Source organism: Danio rerio, chromosome 9, assembly GCF_052040795.2.
Source record: "Danio rerio strain M-AB ecotype USA chromosome 9, GRCz13ab, whole genome shotgun sequence".
In the NCBI taxonomy this organism is placed as follows: domain Eukaryota; kingdom Metazoa; phylum Chordata; class Actinopteri; order Cypriniformes; family Danionidae; genus Danio; species Danio rerio.
The window spans coordinates 41,804,935-41,822,500 of NC_141029.1; the positions used below are offsets into that span (position 1 = coordinate 41,804,935).

At 34.5% G+C, this 17,566-nt stretch overlaps 1 protein-coding gene across 25 annotated transcripts in view; it reads right to left on the minus strand.

Moving 5' to 3' along the window:
* Nucleotides 1-7,771: 7,771 nt before the first annotated feature.
* Nucleotides 7,772-17,566, minus strand: part of ikzf2 (IKAROS family zinc finger 2) — a 397,036-nt gene continuing 387,241 nt past the window's right edge. For 24 of the 25 annotated variants that reach the window (XM_087265822.1, XM_087265826.1, XM_087265825.1 and 21 more), the window contains 2 exons: nt 15,367-15,495; nt 7,772-11,173 (listed from right to left, as the gene is read on the minus strand). In XM_087265822.1, coding sequence (XP_087121948.1) covers nt 10,446-11,173; nt 15,367-15,495 — 857 coding nt within the window. In that variant the 3' untranslated portion in view covers nt 7,772-10,445. The remainder of the gene's footprint in view (nt 11,174-15,366; nt 15,496-17,566) is intronic. The other variant, NM_001161762.1, reaches the window with a different exon arrangement.

The window sequence follows — 17,566 nt, forward strand, 5'->3', positions numbered from 1 at the left end:
ATAGAAAGTGCCCTTCCAAAATGATCAAAAGTGCCCCCGCGACGCGGCACACCTTCGGTCCCGCCCTTCAGTAGGCGCGCGACAACACCGCTCTTGAGTACGCGCGCGACAACACAGCTGATCAGTACACGCGCGACAACACAGCTGATCAGTACGCGCGCATCCACTATGCAGATCTGCAGCACCAACCCCCCCCCCCCCCTCTCCACCCCCACCCCCCGCTCTTCTAAAAATTTATCCTGTACATGCCCTTTGGACGGTCTCTGCACGGGCCTGGTCGGTCATTCAGTCAGTCAAACAGTCAACAGCGGCCTCTGGTGGGTCTATGCAAGAACAGCAGGCACTAATGGTACTTGCGAGAGAAATTTGAAATCTAAAAATAGCATACACAGCGACCTCTTGTGGAATCGCGAAAACAAAAGCTGCTAATAAACGTTCCTCCTTGGACGTATTTTGCGGCCTACAGAAATGTATATAGAGGTACACTTTTATAATTAGCCAGGGTTGACTTTCTGACACCTTTATGGCACTCACGTACATTTAAAATAAATACAGGCCACGACTGAATATGGAGGATGATCTTCGAGTGGCGGTCTCCAAAATTAAACCAAGACAAGACTTGTGATGTTACTCAAACATTGTGCCAGTCACATTAGGTGCAATACTTAATATTAAATAATGATAAAAATAACAATAACAATAATAGTAAAAATTATATGGTTGTTAGACTGTTTCACTTTGTGTGTTGTCAATATGCTTGTGTTTATATAGGCCTATTGGTGTGTGTGTGTGAGCCGTTGCAAGCAACGTTGGTATGAATATAACCACCTCTAAAAATGGTGGGGGTCGTGAGCCACTGGCAGTGTTATTTTAGGGGTCGCTTTCTGAAAAGTTTGACAACCTCTGCCATAGAGATACCTTTTTGGCTCTCCGAAAAACCTTGATGTTAAATGTTCTGACAAAAACATTTTTATCATCTAAAGAAGCTTTTAAGGAATGAAAAGGTTCCATAAATATTTTTTAAAGGCACTATATGAAGTTTTATGGAATTGTTTTTATTAAAATATTCATAAACCAATAGAACAGTGTTATATATTTAGCTGATTTTTGTCCTTTCATTATCCCAAATATATATGGGATCATATGAAATGATCAAATAATATTTATCCTATATATATCCTGTGCCCTAGTAGTAATGACATACAGCCTCAGTTTCAGGTTTAGTCTTATAGAAAACAGGGAAACACCAAACAAACCATTTAAGAAATCATTGATTCCAATAAAGACCATTTATTTCTTTTTTCCTCTTTTTTTGCTGTATAAACTGTTGACTTTTTCTTTCTTTCTTTTTTCTCTTTCTTTCTTTCTTTTTTCTTTCTTTCTTTCTTTCTTTCTTTCTTTCTTTCTTTCTTTCTTTCTTTCTTTCTTTCTTTCTTTCTTTCTTTCTTTCTTTCTTTCTCACCTTACCTCTGTACATTTAGTAGCTTATTTGTTCCAACCCCTTCAAAACCCAGCATCACCCATCTACTTATGGATTGGAAATAAATACTATGTTACAAGTAAGTTATATGGTTCTTTCCACTGCATTGCTAAAGTTGTGTGAGAATACTGATATAAGGAAGCAACAAAATGCCGCAGACTTAGTTCACACCTAGCTGAGGGCTCATTGTACATTTGCCACAACATCAAGGCTAAAGGCCAAACACATTTAATGGCACGAGCCGCATGCTGGTTTTAGCTCTCCTTCACACTGCGGTAGAATCGGCCCTGCAGCTTCCCTAAGATTTTACACAGATAAAAAAAAGTGAGAGATGAACATCCCCTCTTGTTAATGTAGCACCAGCCTTCAGCACAGATGGTGAGGAGCTGACAAGAATTAGCAAAGCAACTAATAGCAAGTTAAACAGCATGCCTAATATATTATTCTACTACACAGAACAACACTTAATAATGTAAAATCTAAAATGTTACTTACATTGCATCACTGAATCAACTTAAAACTATTAAGGTAGAGGTTTTTGATCATTTAGATGTGATGGACCCTCATATATAATCACACCATGTGAGGAATCCTCATTCTAAATTGTAAAAGGCATTTTTTATAATGTTATAATCTATTTTATACTCATTGTTTAAAATAATTTATTGTAATAAATATCTTTGGTAGTATTTTTTGCCCAAATTCAGCTATTAAAAGCCTTCAATTTATATTTAAATTTGAATACATGCAAACAGACATGTTCAATAAATCCATTCAAAGTTTAAGAGTTAGTTCATTCATTCATTTATCGTTCATTTTCTGACAATTTGCTGGGGGTGGGTCGTGGGGACAGCAGTCTTAGGAGAGAACCCCAGACTTCCCTCTCCCCAGACACTTCCTCCAGCTCCTCCGGGGGGATCCCAAGGCGTTCCTAGGCCAGCCGAGAGACATAGTCCCTCCAGCATGTCCTGGGTCTTCCCCGAGGCCTCCTCCAGGTGGGAAATGCCTGGAACAACTCCCTAGGTAGGCCTCAAGGAGGCAACCGAAACAGATGCCAAAAGCCACCTCAGCTGACTTCTCTCAATGTGGAGGGGTAGTGGCTCTACTCCGAGCTCCTCCCGGGTGTCAGAGCTCCTCACCCTATCTATAAGAGTGCGCCCTGCCACCCTTCGAAGGAAAATTATGCAGACTTACTATAACTTAATATAAACTAAATGGATGAGTTATAAAAAAAAAATCACTCCCTCACCGTTGTCATGAAGGGTAATATTAGCTATTCACTTGTTAAGTGGTGACGTGTTTGTGATGTATGTAATACTGTTTCCGGGTCCAAGCCTCCATTCATTTGAGTGGAGAAATCATTCGTTTATGATCACGTTTTATTCCTATCACACATTAAAGTTAATTTTATATACAATCATAGTGTACACAACAATCTCTGGGCTTGCGGGATAACAAATACAAAAATGTAACAATTAAATAAAAAATGAATCACTTTCTGGCCATCGGATATTAGGCATGGACATATATATTGCAATCGTGATTTTCGAAAGTCTTAAATCGCTTTGTAAACGTTTATTATTACCATTTCATGAGTCTCCCCATTCAGTTGAATAGAGCGCTTGGACCCGGAAGCCGCTCCGCGTGACGTCACACTTAACAAGCGGATATGAACCAAAACTATCTTTTGTACCAGGCTGTAAACATGTTTTTATCAGCTGTAAAATTGGCCAGTTTAGCATTGCAGTCAGCGAACATCTGGAGTTTCTAGAGCTAGCCCCCAAAGGTGAGTCGAATTTGCAGTTTCAGTTATTTTTGTGTTGGCTTCACAAGGAAAAGCGGAAGGTTGCCGCTTGATCAGAACGCAAACGAGTCGCAGGTAATGAAGTATTAATTGTTTCTCCCAAAAGAAAAGCCTGCCTAGGTATCTTTAGCTTTAATGTCGCTCTGTCACTTTGCCCTCTTTTGGTCACCCCTAGTTGGTGTGATGACACGAACATAATGGCGACGGTTGGCCACGTCTACTTGTAGCTTCATTTGCTCTCTTCAGGAACCTATGGGTGACTTCACGGACACTACATCCATATTTTTTTTTTACATTCTATGATTTAAATGGTAATTGTTGTTCTATTTAAAATCCTCTCATTTTAGAGGCACAAATGTTTTATGCACAAATGTTTGAACCAATTACTTGACCGACTTCCAATGTGTTTTTGATTAATAAAAAAAGCCACAACAGTTAGCTCCAAAGCTGCTACCCACGTTTTGTTGACAACTTTTAGCTAACAAGCTAACCCAACAGGCCACCGAAGTGAGGTTTGTCTTCATGCGATATATAAAAACATTATTACACAACCTAATACTCTGATCTGATACCTTCCAGTTCAGTACACCCAAAGAAAGTAGATTATCCTTCATTAGCCAGTACACTGGCAAGGCAACACTCCTAAAATCAAATCAAAGCTAAGCAACGAGGCAGTTGAAGAGATAAAGCTCACCTCCACCGTTAAGGATATGAGTCATGTTCAGACAAGATCAGGCCAGTGAGTTTCACTAAAAAACACAGAGAGAAAGACAGTAGCAAACTGACAAAACCCCAAACAATAGGGAGGGCTGAGTGGAGGTTTAGAGATATTCTGTTGCAATCATGTCTTAACCAACACAGCCCCTTCAACGCGAGCATATCTCTAGCATCTCTCTGCAAGTGCACGCATCTCTGAGGGTCTCTGACATTGCGGGCGCACAAACATCAACCCAGGACTTTGATGCATGCGGACTTTGAGAAGTAGAGGGGATGCCAGCATTGCTGCATTGAAAGCCACAGACGAGAGGAACCCACCACCACCACCTGGCATTTGGAGCTTCACCCAGAAATACAGACAGAGACGAGCCAAAGCAAAGGTCACCGACTGTGACAAGAAGCATGCTTTTTTCTTTGTGTGTGTATGTGTGCAGCGCTGGTGGAGCCCCAGCGGGTTCAATGCTGTTTGAGGTCCTCCAGGGCTTCTCACAACACATTCACTGCAAAAATAAACAGGATCGTGTGTCTGTGTCCAGATAAAACATTTAAAAGTCCTGTTTCAGCAAGACGCACGCAGAGAGATTATACCCCGTCAGTCAGAAAGCCTTCAGAAGATAGATAACATTGAAAGGCATGGAAATATACTTTGCAAACAACCTAAAGGGACTTTTACTTCCATAAAATCCCCTTTATATATATATATATATATATATATATATATATATATATATATATATATATATATATATATATATATATATATATATATATATATATATATATATATATATATATAAATATTTATTATATATATATTTATATATATTGTTTGTTAATACTCTGAATTGTGAGCTGAACTAAAGTGTTGCTACATATATATATATATATATATATATATATATATATATATATATATATATATATATATATATATATATATATATATATATATATGCATAAAATATTAGGGAATTTTATGAAAGCAGTAAAGCCCATTTAGGCTGTTTGTTATATTTAAAAATTGCTATATTATTATTAATATAATTATTAAGTAAATTTAGCATCTAGCTGCTATTGTGCATTTTACCACAACTGAAATGCTAACCACCTAGTATCCAGATTAGTTTTTTTAACTTCTAAATATTTATAAAATGACCCATATTTAGAACAATTTGTAACAATTTTAGTCCAACAAATTAGATTGATTTAACTTAATATCAATTTTTTTTATCCAAAGACATAATAATAATAATAATAATAATAATAATAATAATAAAAATGATGATGATGATGATGATGCTGATGAGAATAATATACTTGAAAAAAATTCCAGGTTCCACAAAATCCATTTGTGTTGGAACACAAGATGAATGAATTAAGTTAACTTAATAGTTATAAATTTAAGTGGACTGAACATAAAACAATTAAGATGTCACAAAAAGAAAAAAAAAAACATCAAGAATTGTGTTGTTTCATCAAATTATAATAATTGAACAATTGAATACTTTTTGAGTGTGATGATTTTGATAATAATTCTGCTCAAAAAACATTTGCTGTATAATATTTTTGTGGGAAACTATGACAGTGTGGGAACTATTCATTATAGTACATAGGAACCATTCATTATAATGAGTTAATTTCTTCAACTGGCTCATTATAAGTTTAAAAAGCTGAAATTATTTCAAATCTAATCATAAACAATCCAGATTTTGTAACAATTATGCCTTTACTGTCACCGTATCTTTGCTCAAAATGAAATAAAATAATAAATAAATAAATAATTTAATTAGTCAATTAAGAAAACATCGAAAGATTTACACAATAGTTTAAACATTTCAAAGTATATAACCTAAACATAATTAATACAATTTAAAATAATTTTTTAATGACACAAACAAAATTGTCTGTTCTATCACCCAGTGATACACTTAAAAAAAAATGCTGGGTTCCACACAATCGATTTGTGTTGAGACAACATGAAATAAACATGTAAGTTATTAAAAACTGAAGTGGATTGAACATAAAACAATTAAGATGTCCCAAGAATTGTGTTCTTTTAGCATATTTTATAGGAGTAGTTTGAAGTTGAAGTTGTCACCAAAACACTCAAGAATTGTGTTGTTTTATCTGATTTTGATAATTGAAAAAAAAGTGCCAAAATAATGATATTTTGCTCAAAATTGCTTTACATTAATTTTGTGGGAAATATTCATTATAGTATGTGGGAACTGTTCATTTTAATGAGTTAATTTCTTTAATCAGCTCATTATGTTTAAAAGGCTGATTTTTCTTTTTCTTTTTTTTCTTTTTTTTTTTTTTTGTTATGCAATCCCATAAACCAGGGGTGTCAAACTCAATTCCTGGAGGGCCGAAGCCCTGCACAGTTTAGTTCCAACCCTGCTCCAACACACTTACCTGTAGGTTTCAAACAAGCCTGAAGGACTCAATTAGTTTGATCAGGTGTGTTTAATTAGGCTTGGAACTAAACTGTGCAGAGCTGCGGCCCTTTTGGAACTGAGTTTGACACCTGTGCCATAAACAATCCCAATTTTTAACAATTTTGCCGGTCACTATGTACTGTCACTTGTTGTATCTTTGCTCAAAATAAAATAAAATAAAATAAATAAAAAAATAAAAGTAAAAAAATTAAAAATAAAATAAAAAAATAAAATATAAATAAATATAATATACATAAAATGTTTTAAAGAATAATACCTGAATATTATTAACCCAATTTAAAATGTTTCTAATGATACAAACAAAATTTTCTGTTTTCTCTTTATCACCCAGTGAAAAAATTGAGTTCCACACAATTGCTTTGTGTCGAGTCAACATAAATTATTTTAGGTAATTTAATTCAAGTGTATTGAACATAAAACATTTAAGTTGTTGCAAAAAAAACTTAAGAAATGTGCTGTTTCATCTAATTTTATTAATTGAACAAACATACTTTTTTGTATTAATTTTGATTAAAAAATGCTGTATAATGAGATTGTGGGGAACTATGACAGTATGGGAACTATTCATTATATTATGTGGGAACTATTCATCATAATGAGCTGATTTCTTTAATTAGCTCATTATAAGTTTAAAAAACTGACATTACTATCTTTATAACTAATCATAAACAATCCTAATTTTGTAATATGTATGCATTTACTGTCACTGTATCTTTGCTAAAAAAATGAAATAAAATAAAAATATACTTGAAATTTCTCAAAGTATACTACCTGACCATTATTAACCCAATTTAAAATGAATTTCTAATGATGCACAAACAAATTTTTCGGTGCTCTCTTTATCACCCACTGATACATTGTAAAAAATGCTGAGTTCCACACAATCAATTTGTGTTATGACAACATGAAGAAATTCAGTTAACATATAAGTTTTTACAAATTTAAGAGGATTGAACATAAAACAATGAGGGGTTTTGTTCTTTTAGCACATTTTAGATAAGTAATTGAACAAACAGCAAACGTCAACTCCAGCTTTTTTTTCCTCTAAGCTTGCGTGCATTTGTTTGTCTGACTTCGACACACTGTCTCATATTTGCAAACCGGAGAAGGACGGTGGAAAGAAAAGAGATGGCCTTTGACTAAAACCACAAGTCCATCAAAAAGGGGGCCTCATTCTATACGAAACCGCATATCTATTCTCAGTATAAGATCGAAAGATTCGCACAAGCAACAATACAAACACCAAATGGCCATGTGACAACAGTTCTGTGTGAAAATGAGAAGGAAAATAGAGGAACAGACAGAAACGGCTTCAATGATGACTATTTAATGCAGAAAAGCCCATGCTGTATAAACCAACATACAACAACACACATTCCTTAAAGACGCCAAGATTACAAAAGTCTACCGTTGTACAACAGCAAACCTTTATATCTTTAAAAATAAAAATATATATATATTTATTTATTTATTCAGATATTTGACTCAAATAAACAATCTCTCCAACAGTTCCATACAAATGCCTTATAAGAAGATTTTTGACAACACTGTACCTGAGAAAACCCCAAAAAGCAAACTGACACACAGCAAAAGTGAACCCCCTTCGACATGTTTACCAAAATAGACTGTATATAATTCATACGTTAATTCACTTATATAAAAATACACTGCAAACCCTCGTCTTGCTGCTTGTAAGGTTCCACAGTGAATAAGAACAGTTAAAAAAATGCCTCTCTCTCTCTCTCTCTCTCACACACACACACACAAAAAATATATATTTACACAGCTGAGAAAATAGCAGTCCCATACACTTTAAGGTAAAAAGTGAAACCTGACTCTAGAGTGCCTTTCTTTAATTTCAAGTACTCTCCAGTCCTTAAAGTGTGGACTCTTGGACACGTCTTGTTCGTGTGCTCTTGTTCATTCGGTTGTAAACATAGTCTTACATCAACGTTTCCTTCACCTTGTTCTTTTTTTTTTTTTTGTTGGAAAAAAAAAGAAATTAACAAAACATTGTTTTGATATACAATAAGCTCTGATAATAATCGGATAAAATGCCCTGGAATTATGGAGCACATTCAATATCATGCCTGCATGTTACACTGATCGACAAACTAACAAACAACAAAAAATGCATAAAGATATTCATGCTTCACTAGAACAACTAAAATTCTTCAAAATGGATTAGAGAGGTGCATGACTTTTTTTGGAGGTGTAAAAAGGCTAGTTTTTAAACAACAGTACAATGACGTTCAAACAATATGACTGCATTTCTATCAGTGCCTTTTAAGTCGTTCTCCTTGTAATGTTTAAAGGGTGATTCACAGTTTTCCTCAAAGCAGAGAAGGCAAAAGCAAAGCTTTAAAAAACAATAGTCTGATAGTGATGTGAGGCTCTTTTAGCACTGACATAAAAGCCCAACAAATGTGCAAGAGAGCTTCAGAACGCCGTGACGGCTGCAGTCGCGCAGCATTCGCATTGATTAAAGCTTGTGCTACAGAAGTCTTACTGTAAATATTAAGAATACATTAAACGAAGAAAGAGCCCGTAAAAAGGGAAGTGAAACAGCTACATGAACCTTATAAACAAATAATCTACATTTCCACGGCGTGAAAAAAGTGAGCATGAGAAAAATGCATAAAGTGTTGGAGGGGGTGAAGCATTGTCTGATTATTAAACCGCGTTTTATCTTGTAAAGCTCTCGTGCAGCGATTAAAATCTCCAATCTTGTAACACATTAAAACGTTATTGTCAGAACTTGCAAGCACATGTAACATGTGCAAAAGTATTTATCTGTCTCCAAAATGCTTTTAAGTGCATCTTTCAGAGCTCAAAAACTACAACGTAGCTCCATACGAAGGCTAAAAAAGAAAACACTAAAATAAAAGAGTGTGTGTTGTAGCACTTAAGAGAGTCACAGATGTTTAACCATTCATTAATAATGAGACATTCGGTCTGAAGGCTGAATGAAATTCACGGATTTCAATCAAAAGTATGGCAACCCTTGTTAAAGCATGAGAATAGGTGCAGACTTGTTCCCTGTTGAATCGCACATGACGATATAGTGTGCTGTGATTAGTTTAACTACACTGACCTTTGTTCGCTTTATCAATAGCATGGAAATAGCATATTTTCGCCCAAGGCCTCAAGCTAATAGTGCAAAAACAGGTTTCTCAAGGCATGTCGCAGTGCTGTTTAAGTGCATAAGAGCGCGAGAGATGAGCGTAAGTGTGCAACAGCAGCAAAACAAAGCATTTTGTCCATGGCCATCTCGGTTTCGCTTTCAAAATCCACGAGACACGAGGGGATTGTCAGCAACACTTCATTCAAATATGTCCCAAAGACTTTCTTTTTTTTTTTTTTGTGAAACTAGCATAGCACCGACATGAGGAACAGGACGTTAGCGCAAAAAAACCTAAAGCTTCAGTTCGTAGGAAACTTCATCATAAAGAAGGGATGAGAAAGACACTTAAAAAGACTCCATAAAAGGCAAAAATCTTGCCGTTGGAAACATCAGCAAGGCACTGAGAAGCCGCAGCAGCATAAAGCTATGAATTAAAGTCCTTTGTTTTCTTTCTTTTGTATGCTTTAGTTCTCCAGTGGTCCTCTAGTTGCTGGGTTTACCTGTAAAATTGTTCAAAGTCCATGAATGACAGCATGCATCGAGGTAATATAGATGAGGAAAAAAGTAATAAGAGAAAGAAAGAACTTCACAACTTTACTTAACATGTAGCTGCTCTGCTGGAAGGTTCAATACAAACACAACAACGAACTGTGTGTGTGGGGTGAAAAAATAAATCAAATCAAATCAAATAAAAAAAGAGGTGTCAAACATTCAAAACATTTACTCACAGCCCCTTTCCCAAAAAACAAAAAAAAAAACTGATAATCTTCGAACAGCTCCAAAATGAAAACATTTCTATTGGACCCAAACCTTCATATATCTGCCGACGGTTGCTCACGTAATGCTTCGGCAGTAAAGCGACTAACGAAAGGTGTGTTCCCCGCGGACGATGTGCGAAGAGAACTCGTAGCGATCTTTGCTGCAGTGGCCGCAGATGTTGCATTCCAGCGGGTCTCTATATCCGTGGCAGCCCATGTGGATGGTGTACATGACGTGGTCAAGGAACAGAACACGGCAGTGTTCACATTGGAACACCCTCAGCTCTTGTCCCTCACGGGCGAATACGCGGACGCCATCCCTTGCGGCAACCCGACTTGCTTCCATTGACCTGCCTTCCTCTGCCCGACCAAACCCCGGACTGGATCTCAACCTTGGTCCGGTGGCGCTGAGCTTATCCCGTGGGCTGCTCCGCGCCGAATCGGCTGAATCCTGTCCACTGTTGCATGGCGAGCCATCTTGGGCTGATTGGGGATTCTTGGGTCTGACCAATGGGATTGCGCCATTGGTTGGTTGTGGGAATTCAGGGTTTGGCTGAGGCATCGGAGGAGCCTCACGGCTACTAGGTCGGTCCATCCGCGGGCCGATCGGGTACACCGGATGAAACAGCGGGTTCACCATTGGTACAACTTCGGCCATAGAGAGGGATGGGTGGTGCATCATAGGCCTTAAGGAGTCAGAGCCCAGGTAGGAGATGGCATTGCTTAGAGCGTGGTCCATCATTTGGGCCTGCATCAACTCTGCTTCCTTTTCATACTTCAAGCCCATCTCATAGTTCAGCTCGGGGTATGAATAGCGAACCATTTTCTCACCTTAACAGACAATGCAATAAAAGATGCATTAAGAACAGCTTCAAAGCATACTTTCCATAATGATTAAAAAAATAGGCCAACATTGCCACTTTATGAAAGCCCCCATTGTAAGAGATTTGTTGATAAGGAAAAAAAATAGGGGGAGGGGGAGGTATTTCAGTGCTTTTGAATTCACTCACAAAACATTTCTGCTCTAAAGGTAAACTTTGTATGCTGACAAATGCACTCAAGTACAATTTAACTAACAAATGTGAATGCTATATATACAGTGCTCAGCATATACGAGTACACCCCCACAAATCTCTCATTTAATATTTATAGGAAGCTATACAATATTGTATTTGTGCATATACATTAGTTTAATCAGTACTGAAGCCAAATCTGGAGCTAATCTAACTAAATTACCTACAATAATGGTTAAAAAATTAGTAGGCCAAATTTAAATGTTAAGGAAAAATAATAAATCAAATTTTAAAAAATGGCAAAAATCAAGTGAAACAAAAAAATATATAAAATATGGTTGAAATGCTGTAGCTTGTATTTTTTGCATAAATTTAAAATATCTTTTCATTTCAAAAGATGTTCTGTGACTAAAATATTATTTGAATAAATATATCTGATTAATAAATCTGTTTTATTCAGATGCACCAATTTATATTACCTATATTCACTGAGAAATTGAGCAAAATATTGATTTTCAAAATGGGGTGTAGTAATTTATGCTGAGCACTGTATATATCAATCACTTTTGAGCAAAAGTTTAGATGCACAATAACTAGTACTAAGTTTGTGTGTGTGTGTCTTAATTTCTATTCTAATAATTTCTATTCTAATATCTTAGAACTTTCAGTATCTCTGGATTTTTTGGATGTATTAGTAAGAAGTTTGAAGTAAGTTTGAATAAAATGTTAATATTTCTGTAATTCTTTAAAAGGTTTTCTGGCATACCTTTCTCTCATACATTGTCATTTGGAGTTTTTAACAATTGCAAACTTTAAATTAGGTTAAATTGAACAAAAAGGTTCAAATACAGTGCTCAGCATAAATGAGTACACCCCGTTTTGAAATTGAATATTTGATCCATTTCTAAGTGAATATAGGAAATGTATTTTGGTGCATTTAAACAAAACAGATTCATTAAACAGATATATTTAATAAAATAATAATTTAGTCACCAAACATATTTAGAAATTGAAAGATAAAACAATTAAATTCAAGCAAAATATTGCAAAAGAAATTACAACCTAAATACACTCAACTCAGTTTTTCATTTTTTGTGCTTCTCTTGATTATTCCTCTTTTTAAAGTTTGTATTTAATATTTTTCTATAACATATAAATGTGTGTGCACTGGTTTTTGCACCATTATCATAAGTTACTTTGTTAGATAAGCTCCAGATTTGGTTTCAGTACTGACTAATCTAATGTATATGCACAAATACAATATTGTATAGCTTCCTATTAAAAATATAAATTTAAAAAATAGATTTCTGAGGGTTGTACTTATATATGCTGAGCACTGTATGTTTTCATGGATGAAAATCAGGCTTATTCCTTTTAAATATTTAATTAACTCTTATGAAGTAAAATAATTGACATTGAGTTGTCTCATTATACATGTTGTCATACAATGCACATAAACATGTCTGATAATTAATCATGCACAATAATTGGTGTGTGTCTTTGTGTATTTAAGTGTGTGTGTGTGTTTGTGTCTTAATGTATATTGAGGCTGCTTGGAAAGTCTTAGTATTCTCCGTTTCTCTGGATTTTATGGATGCATTAGTAAAAGTTTAGGTTTGAGTAAAACATTAATGTTTGTTTGTTCTAATATTTAAAATGTCTGATAACTTTTCTGGCAACTTTAAAAAGTATACATTGTTGTTAAAATGCTTATTGTTGTTTAGATATTTTTTTAACAATTACCATAATAAAAATAGGTTAAATAGAAAAATAAATAATAAAATAAATTATTATTATTATTATTATTACTTTATAATAATAATAATAATAATAATAATACTAATAATAATAATGATAATAATAATAATAATAATAATAATTATTATTATTATTATTATTATCATTGTTGTTGTTATTATTAATAAATAATAATAATAATAAAAAATAATAATAATTATAACAATAATAATAATAATGAATTTAATTTAAAGTGGCCTTTCTGCCGACTCAAAGATACAGTACAGTAAAACAAGAGCAATAAATCAACAAGCGAAATAATATAAAAGTATAAACAACTATAGTTCAAATAAAATTAAATATAAAAATATGTTTTTATTTGCATGATTGAAAATCAGGGTTACTCCATTTAATTTTTTTATGAATTCTTATGAAGTAAAATAATTGACCTTGTGTTTGAAAATCTATATAAGCATATCTGAAAACATGGCACCATTTTCATTTTATGTGAAAAAAAATGTAAAATTAATATACAACATGTTTCTTAACAGAAAATAATTGTTTTAAATTTGCTAGAAATATCCTCATTAGTTTATAGTATGAAATAAAAATGATATTTTACTCCTAAAATCATAACTATAATTTTTTATGTGTCATTATTGGATCAGTGCATTGCTATAGGCTTTCTGACAGAAACATCATAAGCTGTCAGTGACGTTAAAGTAACTCAAACAACCAAAACAAACCAACAACAGCATGATAAAGCATTGCATGTCTCTGTATCTTTAAGTAGCATTCAGATGTCATGCGGTCATTTACTTCTTTCCAAAATAAACAAGCTTTATGCATTGTGTTTGTCTCGAATAACTATTGTGCATCTAACCTAATCTAGTATTTGAACTATAAACTGCTACAACAAAAGCATCTCTTTTGATCACAATATTAAATACATGCATAAATAAAAGAGCAAAATTCTTCTGGGACGGTTTTAGGGGGCAATAAAATGTACAGTAAAAGCTGTATTTAAATGTCTGTAACTTTGTTTTCATTGTGTTAATGACGGAAAGTCCCGTTTGGAGACTGAAGTGAGAAAATTTAACCCATGCATATTATGGATGCGGTAAACTGCTCTGGCGTAGTCAGTAAAAGCAATGGCAAAGTTACAGGTGTGCAAAAACCACAGAATGAAAAAAAACAACAACTCCTACTCAAACATTTTTCTCTCTCTTTCACTTTAATACTTAGTTTGATTTCCGCAGATATTGTCAATACACACATAATATGTTTTACTTTCAAATAAAGTCTCTCGGATGGAGTAGTGCTATATATTTAATCTTCTATAAGAAATCTTCCATCACAGCTCCATTGCATTAATCTTATTTTCTTTATGTGTGTGTGTTTAACTCTCTGTTCCCTCATGTGGAAACTCAGCGTTCACTAAACAGTTGCATGTGGTATTTCAGCTCAAAACCTCCATGTTAGTGACTAGCTACCCGCAATCCAGTTTAACCAAGCGCTAAATGCTCTGAAATAGCATTGTGCTGTATTTAAATAAGACAACTGCCTTTATTTGTAAGCACAAATACACCTCCTTTCTATTAGACACAAATACCATATCGAAGGTACTTCTTTTATGACTATGCTGGAAGTAATTAATGAAATGATGATTTAATAATAAATGAGCTTTATTTTCCTATTCAGACGGCCAAAAGTGTCATTGGTTATGAATAAATGCTTCCTTATTTAAAGAGATAGTTCAGCCAAAAAAGATTCTGCCATCATTTAATCACCCTGACACCCTGAGTTTGTTTTGTTCTGTCGATTACCAAATACGATATTTTGATCGTATTGAACTATTTTGATAGTATTAGTAGACTGTCAGCTTAATATCTATTGATACTACTTCTTCAACAGACATTTAATTGACCATAAGAAACTTTGCAAGTACATGTCAACTTACACTAACCCTAATTCAACAAACGGACCATCAAAATAAAGTGTGACCGATATTTTGAAGAATGTTGGAAACTTTTAATCATTGACATTCATAGTAGGAAGAACAAACACTAAGGAATTCAATGGCTACTGGTTTCTGACATTATTCAAAATGTGTTTTGGACAGACACAAAAAGGGTTTGGGTGAGTTTTCAATTTTGGGTGAACTATCCCTTTAAAACAACACCTTGTAGATTTTAGCAGCACAGTTAAAACTTTGAAGATCAATCTGTTGCATACTGTAGATTCAACCACATTAAGTGCTGAGGTGACACTTACCCACAAACTTCTGTGGCGTGGTGCTCTTCCGTTTACCCACATTTCCTTGCAGTCGTTCAATTACAGGAGGCCGGTCGAAAGCTGCCATCCCAGCAGGCTCCAGAGGCCTCTGCTCCTTGGGAACCTCCCCTGGTGAAATGATAAAATGATTCAGCATATCAAACAATTCAAGATATGAAATAGATGGGTCCATAATATCTACAAAGAACTATTGGTAAGCACGTCCACCTCATTTTTTGAAGCCAGTTTGTTTTGAACCATTCAACTATTGGATATAGTTTCCTTAATATTTTCCATTAATGATTTATAAAAAGTCTATATATATATAAAAACAACCTACTAAATTAACCACAAATATCTCAATTTGGTTCTGAAGAATTGCAGGAATCATCAATAATGGATAAATGCACTCCCAGAAAATGTATGTACCATGTGTGGGCTTATTTTGTTCTTTTTTTTTTTTATTCATAAAAAAAATTTCATTTCAGCGAAGTATTGACTAAAAGCACTTTAAATGTTATTTTGTAAAAATAATGTTTAATTTATGAAATACCTGGTGTATTTAGCAATAAAAAAGTATGAATACTGCAATGTGCGCCATTATGTATACTGATTGTTTCTTATTATGATGTCAGTGTATTTTGGATTTCCACATAATTTGGACGATTCATGTATATTTTCTACGTATCCATGTTATTTCGCATCAAATTTGTTGGTAGGGCCTCTGAGCCAAATTGTCAAAGACAATTTTTTTTTTATTTTTTATTTATTTTATTTTTTTTTTTACAGGCACACAATAATAATGTCAACACAACACAGATTTCAGGTAGAATGATATTGTGTCAATGAAGAAAAAACCCTTCTGGCTGTCAGGCCCTACCAGCAGGGGCTAACCAAGCTAACCAGCAAAACCAATGTAAGAATGGTGTCAACAAAATGTACCCCACAAATGTAGCAATCTTAAATTACCAATTCATTTAGTTTTTTTTTCCCAAAAAAATAACAGCTCATGGAACAAGACTGTGACATCAAATCAGTTATTTTAGAAAAAGTGATAAGACTAAGACTAATTATGCCAACCGGCATTACCCTGACCCCTAAGTGTAAACAATAACCAGTATAACCTTAAAAATAGTAGTTTTGCAGTCCTAGGTTCATAGCATGCGTTGCTTTGTTGCTTCGTTTCTACCATCTGATGTCTGTACTAAGCCGCTGGATTAGCTGGCTAGCCAGTTAAGTTTCAGTTCGGTTTGCACCAATCTTGGGTAATATTGGGAAATTTAAGGTAAAACGAAGGCAGCTAGACTTATTTGACTTCGGGTCTTATTTAACATGGTATTATAGAGTTATCTTCATGGTACTTCAACTCAGAATTGGTGCAAATTAAACTAAAACTTAACTGGCTAGCCACCTAATATCGCTTAATGGTGCAATCCCTAGATGGAAGACTGCTGTATCTGCATTGTTTCACAATGAAGCAACCAAATCTCAATTAACTTGCAGTCACACTAGAGTTTGAGCATACGAAATTCTGTTGAAGGGCACTGCGAAAAGGGGCAGGATTAAACAAGATGATTAGACATTTAAAAAAGCAAGCGATTTGTCCATATTTTAAATTCCAGCCAGAAAGGTCACGTTGTGATCCTTGATTGGTCTTACACAATCAGGTTATGCGATTTCGCAGGTTAGAGTTCACCAAGCTTGAACTTTCCAATAAAGTGAACTGCAAAACTTGTCACATGAGCTTTCATTTCCGTCTGACGTATTCACATGCATATGAATGAAAGTCTATGGGGCAAAAATTAGACATTATCTAACCATGCTAAAGAGCAAAACCCTGACACGTTGATGTCAACATAACAAACCCCATATGTTTAGTAAAACAATCTTATATTAGTAATTTATATTAATTTGTTTCTATGAAACTCACTATTATGTGGAATACTATTTGTGTCATCCCATGTTTCCCAATAAATAACACTAAAGCTGCGTCTCAAATGGCACACTATGCACTCATGCACTATGTACTTATGCACTTACACACTTAACAGTATAGTATATGTATGTAGTGTCGTCCCAAATGGAACAATAATGTTTTTTTACTAAGCGGAAATTCAAACCGTTTCCCTGCTGACGTTTGACGGTTGCCAAATTCAGTGAAATAAACTACCGAATTATCAAATAATACCTGCCGTGAGTA